Source organism: Salmo salar, chromosome 25 (assembly GCF_965601325.2).
Source record: "Salmo salar chromosome 25, fSalSal1, whole genome shotgun sequence".
Classification (NCBI taxonomy): domain Eukaryota; kingdom Metazoa; phylum Chordata; class Actinopteri; order Salmoniformes; family Salmonidae; genus Salmo; species Salmo salar.
In genome coordinates this window covers 4,926,973-4,940,670 of record NC_138315.1, presented here as the reverse complement: position 1 = coordinate 4,940,670, position 13,698 = coordinate 4,926,973, and the positions used below count along the sequence as shown (strand labels likewise).

Sequence of the window (13,698 nt, the reverse complement as noted above, 5' to 3'; positions counted from 1 at the left end):
TCTTCTTTGAAACTTTGTGGCCATTCTCAGCGAGAAATATCAACAGAGCCCGAGTATCAGTTTCACAAACTTCCATTGAGCTGGAGCACAACAACAAATCATCCACATACTGAATCAGAGTGCTGCCCTCAGCTGGTATAAAACCCTCCAGATTTTGTGCTAAAGCTGCTGAAAAAATAGCGGAGGATTCCACGTAACCCATAGGAGCCACAGTCCACATAAATATCTTACCTAGAAACGTGAAGGTAAACCAGAACTGAGATTCTGGTGCCACAGGAATACTGAAAAATGCATTCGTCAAATCAATCACAGAGAACCACTCTGCTGTGGGTGGTACCGCCCCCAACAGAGTAGTAACATTAGGAACCACCAGGGCACGGGCAAAAACTGCATCGTTCACAGGCCTTAAGTCTGGACCAATCTCCAATCACCTGAAGGTTTTCTAACAGGCAAGATCGGGGTGTTACAGGGTGATTCTGGACAGGGAATTAAAGCGCCATTAGCTAACAGGGATGCATGAACAGGAGTAATACCTGCTTTTGCCTCCCTACTGAGTGGATACTGTGCTCTAGATGGGCGCCTGGTATCTTTAGGAGTGACCACCATTGGCTCAGCTCCCTTTATTCTCCCAAAATCATATTTGTCCCTTGCCCAAAGGCATTCAGGGACCCCTCTCAGGAGGGGTGAGTCTTCACTCAACAACATGATATTGGTAGAAAAAGAAACCTGATCAACACCATGCACACCCCTCTCAGTTGGCGTTTCCCAACTGAGTGGGTAACAACTTGTCAGTGTGCTGGGTGAATAAGTCGACCCATCAGGGCGCATCTCCCAGTCTGTAGCATCAACCAAGCATTTCATCCAAATTCCAGTATCCACCCATTCTACTCTGTCTGATTTTGCCAGGGACACGTGGTGCGCTATCCTCAAACAGGTAGAGGTCTTTCTGTGCATGGGTTAGATTAACCCCTAAAGCACAGAAATCACTGCTACAGTATAAACCCTCACACTGCACTGACTCATTTTGTAATGTATCACACAGCCATTGTTTCTCATAATGGAGATCTCTTGTCAATGGTGAAAAATGGGAGGTGCAATGTAAGCCTGCTTCAGACATGAAACTGCCCTCGTGGCCCCAATGGGTTTTAGCCATTGAGAAAACACGAGCAATATTGGGCACCTCATCATCAACATCCCATGCATAATACCAGTCACAAAACGCAGACATTAACATCAATTGCTCCCCCCTTCCTCCTCTTCCTCATGCATAATGGTTAAACCGGTTCGGCCACATGTTATGTTGATGCCCAGTTTACACAGGAGGTCCCTGCCCATCAGATTGACAGGACAGTGGTCAGAGTAGAGAAATTGATGTTGACACTTCTCCTCACAAAAGGAGACAGGCAGAGACAAAGTTACCTGCTCTCTGAATGGGAGGCCTGAATCCTTACAGTTTCATTAGACATGGGAGGCTTTGTCATAGCCTTGCAGTTAACCTGTTATGGCTAGGGGGCAGTATTTTCACGGCCGGATAAAAAACGTACCCGATTTAATCTGATTATTACTCCAGCCCAGAAACTAGAATATGCATATAATTATTAGCTTTGGATAGAAAACACTCCAACGTTTCTAAAACTGTTTGAATGGTGTCTGTGAGTATAACAGAACTCATTTGGCAGGCCAAAACCTGAGAAGATTCTGTACAGGAAGTACCCTGTCTGACCATTTCTTGGCCTTATTGATTATCTGGCACATTTAAAATAATTGGAATTCACCACCTCTGAGGGTCACTTAGACAGTCACACAGACATTTTCAGAATGGTTCTTCTTCCAACAGGGCTTCACCAAGTACCATGTTTCACACAGAACACACAGTCACCCTGGCCCCTCACCCCCACAGACCGCACCAATCCCCACTGTGATCAATTCAGTGTCAGGACGGCTCTAGGTCGCCCGCAACCGACCAGTGGCAGAGTATCATTGAGTCCACAAACTCTCAGATTTCTCTCCTCAAACTCAGATTTCTCTCACACCACCCTATTGACAGTTACCTTTTTTGAAAGGGTGAGAGAGAAAGAAAAACCCCAGCATCACAGGTCTACAGTGACAGTTCCAATTACATAAGGAATATCCCTATTGTAAAAGAAAACCCAACATTTCAGCTCCAGAGTAGGGTTGAATATTTTCCCAGTATTTTACAAATGTTCCATCCCGAGAATAAAACACTTTTCTCCTGAGTAACCTGGTATTTCCCGCCAAAAGTGCCATTCAAAAGCACTGTAAAGCAAATAAATATGTCTGGATTTGATTAGAGCTTTGATCCGCATGAAAATTCAAATCTGATGCTTCCTGAGGCTGATGAGTCATATTTACATACATTTTATGAGCCCTACATTAACAACATTTAATGAGCCCATGCCCAAAAAAAGTCCAAATGATTGTGCCATTATCCGATATATATATGGGATACCGCACATTATGGATGACAGAAACACATAAAAGCCCATAGATGTAGCTAGCTATATGCTCTATTGGGTAAATAAAGGAAACTAGCTACAGTAGGCTAATCTTTTTGAGTATGAACTGTATTACCGTACTGTATTGTATTATACTGTATTATAGGGACTGAAAATACGCACATCGTTCAAACCATGATAAAGCAGAAGAGAACATGCGATTTTGGTGCAGCACGTGTGGCAAATTTGTATAACTAGTAGGCTGATGCATAGACTATACTGTACATTTCATAATATTTCCCTTAATATTATTAGCCTACCTCTTTCTCTGTTGCTTAATTTCTTTCTCGCTTTCAATAGTTAAATGAAATAAGTTTTGTTGTCGTTCATCATTCTAATGACATACTTGAATAATATAGGACTACAATTAGATGCAGAAGGCTTTCACTTCTCTTCACAAAGATTGAATGGTTATGGGTCTGAATAAATAACTGCTATAGCCTTCCGCCATGGCCCGATCACTGTTCTTTCAAACTACCCATGCTTTGTATTGGCTGCTGTATTTAACATCCAACAAAAAAAAACTTTGCATCCCTCTTCGAATAGTCTATTTGTATAAGAAATGCTAAATAAAATATGTCCAGCAAGCTATTCTAGTCTAGCTTTTCTTGCATGAAACTCCAAGTGCTAAGAGAGAGTGCTCGCCTGTGCACTGATTTAAAGCAATGATATTCAAGCTATAGGCTGTTTTAAAACTCTGAAATTAAAAGATGCAATTAAAAAAAGAATAGTCTTTACAATTAAAAAACAAGGTGGACCCCAAAAGCCAGATGGAGATGTGGAAATTAGATGCCCATTCTGTCTTTATATCACTGTAGAATAGGCTAGGCTGCAGCAAATGTAGGCCTACCTGTCACAAGAAAAAAGTTACCATGATGAGATGATACCTCGGTCTACATGCATTGTGAACTGCATTCCATACTACGATTGGCTGTCTGTCCCCACCCTGAGCACTGACCTTAAATATCAGGCTTACACATACTGTACACACATTTACACATACTGTGCGCCTCTGCGCAGCGAGCTCCCAGTTTCCATTTAAATTATTACAGATCGACCCCTGCTGAACTGTCTGAGGAATCAATCTCACTCTCCCAGATTGTTTTAAACACTGCTGATCAAAATCTTTAATTGATTGGAGGATGCCATTAGTGTGTCCGCCTGCATGTTCTCACTTAAGGGTTTGTGCTGGCATATGAAGTCTCCATAAATGTAGATATAAATTCATGACATCTGGAAATCCTAATGCAGTCTCTACGCTGCCAAGGTAGTGTCCCATACTCTACAGTCGTAGAGAGAGAGAAACAGAGAGCTATGTCATTAATGGTCTGGTTCCATTTGCATTGCTGAGTCCTTTCCAATGTGATTCACTTCCTTTGCACTCGGATTCCTTTCTTTTGAAGTCTCATAAGGCTTTTTCCTTGTTCTGTATGTGTGCCTGTGTGTGTATGTGTGTTTGTTTCTGTGTGCATCCATGCGTGTGTGTGTTTGTTTCAATCCATGTGTATGTGTGTAAGTCTCTCTCTCTGTCTGTTTGTGTGTGAGCCTGATATTTAAGGTTTATGGAGCTTTGAAGCGGTAGAGTAATAAGCCAGACAGACAGCTGATGGGACAATGAAAGGTTGGCATTTTTAGCCAATTCACACATGAGATGATCTATTTTGTATGATTCCCAGGTCACCCTGTGGCACCGCGTCTGTCAAATGAAGAATACCATATGATGGGAAAAAGAGTCTTTCGTTATTGATGTGACGAAGGTTTGTTCCATTGATTGATAAAAAGAATGGGAAGAAAGCGTGATAGTCCAAGCAAGGGGCCTGAAGTGGAGAATGAACCCTACAAACCCTGGTCAAAAGTAGTCCACTACATAGGGAAGAGTATGCCATTGGGAGACAGTCTGAATGTCCATGAGCCACTCCTGAAAGAAACTTGGATGTTCAATGAAAATCACTTCTTTATTGCTAAAACCAGATGTATTTAGTGCTTAATAATAGATATAGGTTGGCATTATAAAGACATACTACATGGTAATAGTCTGATTTCCTTAGATTGTGGAGAATTAACATCAGAATTCAGAGATTATAATTTTCTCTTTCTCTTTAGTCAAATCAAAATCAAATGTTACTTGTCACATGCGCCAAACATTGAAATGCCTACTTACATAAGCCATTAACCAACAATGCAGTTTTAAGAAAAGTAAGTGTTTAGAAAGTATTTGCTAAAATAAACTGAAGTAAAAACCCAAAAATATTTTTACAAATAAAATAAAGAAATAAATTGAAAAATAACAAATAATTAAGGAGCAACAATAAAATAACAGTAGCGAGGCTATATACAGAGGGTATCGGTACAGAGTCAATGTGCGGGGTCACAGGATAGTCAAGGTAGTTGAGGTAATATGTACATGTACGTAGAGGTAAAGTGACTATGCATGGATAACAAACAGAGTAGCAGCAGCGTAAAAATGGGGGTCTGGGGGACGACAACAATGCAAATAGTCTGTGTAGCCATTTGATTAGCATTCGCCTAAGGCTTCGGGGTAGAAGCTGTTAAGAAGCCTTTTGGACCTAGACTGCGGTAGCAGAGAGAACAGTCTATGACTAGGGTGGGTGGAGTCCTTGGCAATTTTTAGGCCATTCATCTGACACCGCCTGGTATAGAGGTCCTGGATGGCAGGAAGCTTGGCCCCAGTGATGTACTGGGCCGAACGCATTACCCTCTGTAGTGCCTTGCGGTCGGAGGCCGAGCAGTTGCCATACCAGGCGGTGATGCAACCAGTCAGGATGCTCCTGAAGGTGCAGCGGTATAACTTTTTGAGGATCTGAGGACCCATGACAAATCTTTTCGGTCTCCTGAGGGGGAATAGGCTTTGTCGTGCTGTCTTGATGTGTTTGGACCATGATCGTTTGTTGGTGATGTGGACACCAAGGAACTTGAAGCTCTCAACCTGCTCCACTACAGCCCCGTCGATGAGAATGGGGGCATGCTCGGTCCTCCTTTTCCTGTAGTCCACAATCATCTCCTTTGTCTTGATCACATTGAGGGAGAGGTTGTTGTCCTGGCACCACACTGCCAGGTCTCTGACCTCCTCCCTATAGGTTGTCTCATCGTTGTCGGTGATCAGGCTTACCACTGTTGTGTCGTCGGCAAACGTAATGATGGTATTGGAGTCGTGCTTGGCCATGCACTCATGGGTGACAGGGAGTACAAGAGGGGACTGAGTACACACCCCTGAGGGGCCCCCGTGTGGAGGATCAGCGTGGCAGATGTGTTGTTACCTACCCTTACCACCTGGGGGCGACCCATCAGGAAGTCCAAGATCCAGTTGCAGAGGGAGGTGTTTAGTTCCAGGGTTCTTAGCTTAGTGATGAGCTTTGAGGGCTCTATGGTGTTGAAGGCTGAGCTGTCGTCAATTAATAACATTCTCACGTAGGTGTTCATTTTGTCCAGGTGGGAAAGGGCAGTGTGGAATGCTATAGAGATTGCATCTTGTATCTGTTGTGCGGTATGCAAAATGTAAGTCGGTCTAGGGTTTCTGGGATAATGGTGTTAATGTGAGCCATGACAAGCCTTTCAAAGCACTTCATGGCTACAGACATGAGTGCTACGGGTCAGTAGTAATTTAGACAGGTTACCTTAGTGTTCTTGGGTACAGTGACTATGGTGGTCTGAAACATGTTGGTATTACAGACTCGGTCAGGGACAGGTTGAAAATGTCAGTGAAGACACTTGCCAGTTGGTCAGTGCATGCTCGGAGTACATGTCCTGGTAATCCATCTGGCCCTGCAGCTTTGTGAATGTTGACCTGTTTGAAGGTCTTACTCACATCGGCTATGAAGAGGGTGATCTCACAGTTGTCCGGAACAGCTGATGCTCTCATGCATGCTTCAGTGTTGCTTGCCTCGAAGAGAGCATAGAAGTTATTTAGCTTGTCTGCTAGGCTCCTGTCACTGGGCAGCTCACAACTGTGCATCCCTTTGTAGTCTGTAATAGTTTTCAAGCCCTGCCACATCTGATGAGCGTCGGAGCCGGTGTAGTACGATTCAATCTTAGTCCTGTATTGACACTTTGCCTGTTTGATGGTTCGTCGGAGGGCATAGCGAGATTTCTTATAAGCATCCGGGTTAGAGTCCCACTCCTTGAAAGCTGCAGCCCTACCCTTTAGCTTAGTGCGGATGTTGCCTGTAATCCATGGCTTCTGGTTGGGGTATGTATATGTAGAGGGTCAAGAGGGTCATATTTCATCAGTGGGTATTAGGCTAAATGAGACTTTCCTGATTTTTTTTAATGAGGAATATTTTCTCCTCACTTCTTTTCGTCTTGAATGCTGTTTACACTCCTTCATTATTGGTTTGTATACCCACAAGGTAGAATTCAGCATTGGCAAGTTTGAAAGATACCTACAGTAAACACACACACTTAATTTCTTAGTGGATGCAATTATTATTCTGTAGAAAATGTACACATATAAAGAATTCACTGCAAGACCTCTGGGTGGGTGGCAGCCGTTCTTATTACGATTTAGGACGATTCCTTAGGTTAAAAGCTCTCTGCCTGTTCCAATACAAACATCTCAGTCAAACATCCACAGTTAAGTACATTCCATGCCTTCCACTTGAGCTTGGACTTGAACAATAACTGTGTGCTGAGAGTCGGGAAGCAAGTTTAGGTAGTGAGTGTTTTGATAAAATAAATGTAACATAACACAAAACAAAAACCTCGACCAACGCACAGACGTGAAACAGAAACCATGACGCCTGGCGGAGGAACCAAAGGGAGTAACATATATAGGGCAGGTAATCAAGGAAGTGATGGAGTCCAGGTGAGTCTGACAATGGTGACAGGTGTGCGCCATTACGAGCAGCCTGGTGACCTCAAGCACAGAGAGGGAGCACGCGTGACAAACTCTGTAATTACGAATGATAAAATTGACTATAAACCGCAGTCTTTCTTCTATCAACACAATATACTGTAACTTATCTTATCCCCTAATTCACGACGATCCTGTGATGAATTTACAGTGCGACATCAACCATTATTTCCCCTCATAGAGAACCGAAAAGGGTACTGTTGAGTTCACTATCAGACAGACTTTCTCATTAATTCAGCCACGATTAATTGGGTCCCTTTCTGAGCACAGTTTTATATGCGTTAAAGTTTGGCTACATGGTTTGCCTCATTCACGATGGTCATAAAACTGTCATAAAGAGTAGGGTGCTTTGTTTTATGGGACAGTTTTAAAACCAGACACAAACAGCGGATTACGGAACAATATATCCAAAAGCAACTTAACTCTGCAATCCTTTAGCTTTCTTCTCTACACTTACAGTACATTACAGTTGATATAGAGATTTAAATGTTTGCTCTATGTTTATGTATACCGATGCCTTATCTTAATATAAACATCCTGTTGTTGCAGTAACTTTCCTGCACAGCTGGAAATGCAGGCTTGTAGTATATTCAAGGTTAAAGATGCTTCTAAAGTTTGGAATTTCCACTTTAAAATGTCAGACTTGATTTTCCATAACAAAAAATGACCATTATAATCGACATAATTCACATGTCCTGTTGCTGCAGGATAATTTTTCTGTGTAGAAAACTGGCTTAAATCAAGATCCTACATCTGTATAGGTGTTTTTTTGGTTCAGCATTTGTGTGGGACCTGTTCTCTCTTCTCCGGTTGAAACAATTAATTATCTTGAGCTAAATCTTTGTATACTCTTGCTAACCTCTCCCTCTCTCTTGCTCTATTTCTCTCTCCCTCCTTCCCTTTGCTCTCTCTCTCTCTCTCTCTGTTTCAGATCCCAAACTCAAGGGTATAGTGACCAGGTTATATTGCAGGCAGGGATACTACTTGCAAATGAACTCAGATGGCTCTCTTGATGGGACCAAGGATGACAACAGTAACTCCTGTGAGTATACATTCTTGTCCGCTATCCCGCTACAGAGTCAACAAGTTGTCACTTTGCATACAGTAGTGTGAAACTGTTTAGTATTCTCGACAAATTCTCTTTTCTAAGTAGTATGCAGGTCTACTATGGTGTCTCATAATCAGCAAATTAAGATATGATTTAAGGTGATGTATGATTTAAAGATGGAATCCTTAATTGAAACAACAATGTTTTGGTAAAAAGCTGAGGGATGGGCCTGGAAATATGTAACCTCTCAAATTCAAAGTGAGAGCTACAGTATGTATGCAAGGACTGACCATCCATAATATCAAAGTTATAGTTTTAATCATGTTTTGAGGCTATACGGTGTTTGTTTACATGGAATTTAACAAGCTTATATTTTGGATTCTGATGGGGAACGACAGTTGAACTACGTAAATAGTCCAGGTGGCCATTTGATTAATTGTTCAGCAGCCTTATAGCTTGGGGAGCGTTAAGGAGCGTTTTGGACCTATACTTGGCGCTCCGGTAACTCTTGCCGTGCAGTAGCAGAGAGAACAATCTATGACTTGGGTGACTGAGGTCTTTGACAATTTGTTGGGCCTTCCTCTGACACCGCCTAGTATATAGGTCCTAGATGGCAGGAAGTGATTTATTGAGCCGTACGTACTACCCTCTGCAGCGCCTTATGGTCGGATGTCGAGCAGTTGCCATACTAGGCGGTGATGCAACCGGTCAGGATGCTCTCAGTGGTGGAGCTGTATAACTTTTTGAGGATCTGAGGACCCATGACAAATCTTTTCAGTCTCTTGAGGGGGGAAAGGTGATGTCGTGCCCTCTTCATGACTGTCTTGGTGTGTTTGGACCATGATAGTTTGTTGGTGATGTGGACACCAAGGAACTTGAAACTCTCGGCCGGCTCCACTACAGACCCATCGATGTTAATGGGAGCCTGTTCGGCCTTCCTTTTCTTGTAGTCCAAGTCATCTCCTTTGCCTTGTTCATATTGAGGGAGAGGTTGTTGTCCTGGCACCACACTGCCAGTTCTCTGAGACAAGGCTGTCTCATCCTTGTCCTAACCTACTAGGTTAACTTGATCTTAAGGAGCGTTTTGGACCTATACTTGGCGCTCCGGTAACTCTTGCCGTGCAGTAGCAGAGAGAACAATCTATGACTTGGGTGACTGAGGTCTTTGACAATTTGTTGGGCCTTCCTCTGACACCGCCTAGTATATAGGTCCTAGATGGCAGGAAGTGATTTATTGAGCCGTACGTACTACCCTCTGCAGCGCCTTATGGTCGGATGTCGAGCAGTTGCCATACTAGGCGGTGATGCAACCGGTCAGGATGCTCTCAGTGGTGGAGCTGTATAACTTTTTGAGGATCTGAGGACCCATGACAAATCTTTTCAGTCTCTTGAGGGGGGAAAGGTGATGTCGTGCCCTCTTCATGACTGTCTTGGTGTGTTTGGACCATGATAGTTTGTTGGTGATGTGGACACCAAGGAACTTGAAACTCTCGGCCGGCTCCACTACAGACCCATCGATGTTAATGGGAGCCTGTTCGGCCTTCCTTTTCTTGTAGTCCAAGTCATCTCCTTTGCCTTGTTCATATTGAGGGAGAGGTTGTTGTCCTGGCACCACACTGCCAGTTCTCTGAGACAAGGCTGTCTCATCCTTGTCCTAACCTACTAGGTTAACTTGATCTTAACCTGTCCTGGTGAAGAAATACAGCACTTCTCCGCCAATTAGATTCTTGTTAGTCATGACCTGTGACCTTGAAAATCTACTTGACATCGGAGCCTACATTGTTCCCCGTGCTTTACAAAGGGAACAAATTATTGAACCTTGAATACGTCCTTTAGATTATTCAGAATCATTTGTTTTTGAACATTATCATTTTTCCGCATTTATCTGTTAAATGTACTCAACCCATATATAGCAAACGTAACCCAACGCGGTTTCGCTTTGACTGCTATACCAACTCTGTGTATTGCTTAGCAATTTTTTGCCACTGGAAGTTTCCTGTACAATATGGGCTATTTGGCAAGGCAACTGTGTGTAGAGCCGTAAGAAATCTACCTCACATTGAAGAGATTTGTTGCACTACCTGTCCATCAAACTGTCCATATTATCAAGGTCTTTTACAGAATTGCAGGTACAGTAGGATGCGGTCAGTTGACTGCCAGCGATGCTTTGCGAATCTCAAATTAATAAACCTAGGTAACATGTAAAAAATTATAAATAGCATAATTCATCCTGCAGATTTTCCAAACTTCATTGGTACTATAGATGGGACACATATCCCCCATTCAAAGACCCTCTGGACCAAATGAAGGAGACTAAGTGAATAGAAAAACAAACAGGTAGATATTGAATACTGTAGCCTACACTTTCACCTAAACAAATCATTTTCAGAAACAGTCATTAAATTCAATGATTTTCCTTTCTTCTTTTGTCAGATTATCTGTGACTCCAATGGTGTTACAATTTAACATAGAACACATTGTTGCCCGTGTTGTCATGAAAAGCACTCTATGAATTCAACAAATTATTATTCATTCTACATAGGCTATGGAATGGGCATACCATTGCAATTGTGACATAGGTTACTACAAACAACATAATAGGCCATAGCCTTGAAACTTAATATCACCAGCGTCGCAATAAAAGTGCTCTATAAAGTGAAAGCATTATTGCTAATAAGCCATGTATGTAAGCTAGGCATATTCGATATTGGAATCATGCCACTTCACTTGTGCATTTACTCTGTCTGAAATTATTTGGCCATTGTCTGCGGCGGTTAATTTTTGAGGGGAGTAAATATGTGAACATATTCGTTGTATGTTGTTACAGTCGTTTCTTGTTGTAGACTTGTGAAATATTGGGCTCTGTCTTTTGACTCCATATCTATTGTTTTTTCTGTCATCTCCTTCGATCTCTAGGGCAAAAACCAAAACGTGCACCCAGTGGGGGCCCCAGGACCGAGTTTGGGAAATCCTGCCCTAGTATATACACTCACCAGACACTTTATTAGGTACACCCATCTAGTACCGGGTTGGACCCCCCTTTGCCTCCAGAACTGCCTGAAATCTTTGGGGATTGGGTTCTACAAGTCATAAACGTTCCAAAGGGATGTTGGTCCATGCGGACGAGATGGCATCACACAGTTGCTGCAGATTGGACAGCAGTACACAACTGCCACCAGCCTGTACCGTTGACAGCAGACAGGATGGGTCCATGGACTAATGCTGCTTACGCCAAATCCTGACTCTGCCATCAGCATGACGCAACAGGAGCCGGGAATTGTTGGAACAGGCAATGTTTTTCCACTCCTAAATTGTCTAGTGTTGGTGATCGCGTGCCCACAGAAGGTGATTTTTCTTGTTTTTAGCTGATAGGAGTGGAACCCGGTGTGGTCGTCTGCTGCAACAGCCCATCCATGACAAGGGCCGACGAGTTGTGCATTCCGAGATGCCGTTACGCACACCACTGATGTACTGCGCTGTTATTGTCTGTTTGTGGCCCGCTTGTTAGTTTGCACGATCCTTGCCATTCTCCTTCGATCTCTCATCAACAAGCTGTTTTTGCCAAGAGGACTGCTACTGACTGGCTGTTTTTTGTTTGATCCACCATTCTCGGTAAATCCTAGACACTGTTGTGCGTGAAAAGCCCAAGAAGGCGGACGTTTCTGGGATACTGGCTCCGGCACGCCTGGCACTGACGATCATACCACGCAAAAAGATGCTCAGGTCACTCGTTTTGCCCATTCTAACATTCAATCAAACAGTAACTGAATGCCTCTCTGCCTGCTTTATACAGCTAGCCACGGCCACGTGACTCACTGTCTGTAGGAGCTATCCATTTTCGTGAAAGAGGTGGTGTACCTAATTAACTGGCCAGTGAGTGTATATCATTAATGAATAAGTCCAAAAATGTATGTAGGAACTAAGGATTCTAGCTTTAAGATAAATAATAGTAAATTGTTTGCATGGGCTTGAGGTTGATGAGGTTGCTAAATCAGAATTCAGAAAGTATCCACACCCCTTGACTTTTTCCACATTTTGTTGTGTTACAGCTTGAATTTGAAATGGAATAAATATATTTGTTTTGTCACTGGCCTACACACAATATCCCATAATGTCATAGTGGAATTATGTTTTTCAAAATGTTTACAAACTAATTAAAAATGATAAGCTGAAATGTCTTCAGTCAATAAGTATTTAACCTCTTTGTTATGGCAAGGCTAAGTAAGTTCAGGAGTAACATTTGTCTTTACAAGTGACATAATAAGTTGCATGGACTCTGCTCAATAATAGTGTTTAAAATGATTTTCAATTGACTACCTCATCTCTGTACTCCACACATAATGTTCCTCAGTCGAGCAGTGAATTTCAAACACAGATTCAACCAAAAAGACCAGGTTTTCCAATGTCTTGCAAAGGTAGGGCATATATGGTTAAAATGTTTTAAAAAAGCAGACATTGAGTATCCCTTTGAGCATGGTGAAGTTATTTATTACACTTTGGATGGTGTATCAATATACCCAGTCACTACAAATATACAGGCGTCCTTCCTAACACAGTTGCCGGAGAGGAAGGAAACTGGTCAGGCTCAGGGATTTCACCATGAGGCCAATGGTGACTTTAAAATAGTTAGAGTTTAATGGCTGTGATAGGAGGAAACTGAGGCTGGATCAACATTGTAGGGGCGGCAGGTAGCCTAGTGGTTAGATCGTTGGGCCAGTAACTGGAAGGTTGCTAGATCAAATCCCCGAGCTGACAAGGTAAAAATATTTTGTTCTGCCTCTGAACAAGGCAGTTAACCCACTGTTCCAAGGCTGTCATTGTAAATAAGAATTTGTTCTTAATTGACTTGCCTGGTTAAAAAAAAAAAAATCCACAATACTAACCTAACGGACAGAGTGAACAGAAGAAAGCCTCTATAGAATAAATAAAAAACATGCATCCTGTTTGTAACAAGGAACTAAAGTAATACTGAATAGAATGTGGCAAAGCAATTCACTTTTTGTCCTGAATACAAAGTGTTATGTTTGCGTCAAATCCAATACAACACATTACTGAGTATCACTCTCCTTATTTTCAAGAATATTGGTGGCTGCATCATGTTAGGGGTATGCTTGTAATCGTGAAGGACTGGGGAGTTATTTAGGATAAAAATAAATGGAATAGAGCTAAGCACAGGCTAAATCCTAGAGGAAAACCTGTCTCAATCTGCTTTCCACCAGACACTGGAATATGAATTCACCTTTCAGCAGGACAATAACCTAAAA

General features: G+C 42.4%; 1 protein-coding gene across 2 annotated transcripts in view; it reads left to right on the top strand.

Moving 5' to 3' along the window:
- The window catches only part of LOC106586029 (fibroblast growth factor 14-like), a 148,693-nt gene that overhangs the window by 76,834 nt on the left and 58,161 nt on the right, over positions 1 to 13,698 (top strand). For both annotated transcript variants that reach the window (XM_082968842.1, XM_082968843.1), the window contains exon 2: positions 8,318 to 8,428. In XM_082968842.1, coding sequence (XP_082824968.1) covers positions 8,318 to 8,428 — 111 coding nt within the window. The remainder of the gene's footprint in view (positions 1 to 8,317; positions 8,429 to 13,698) is intronic.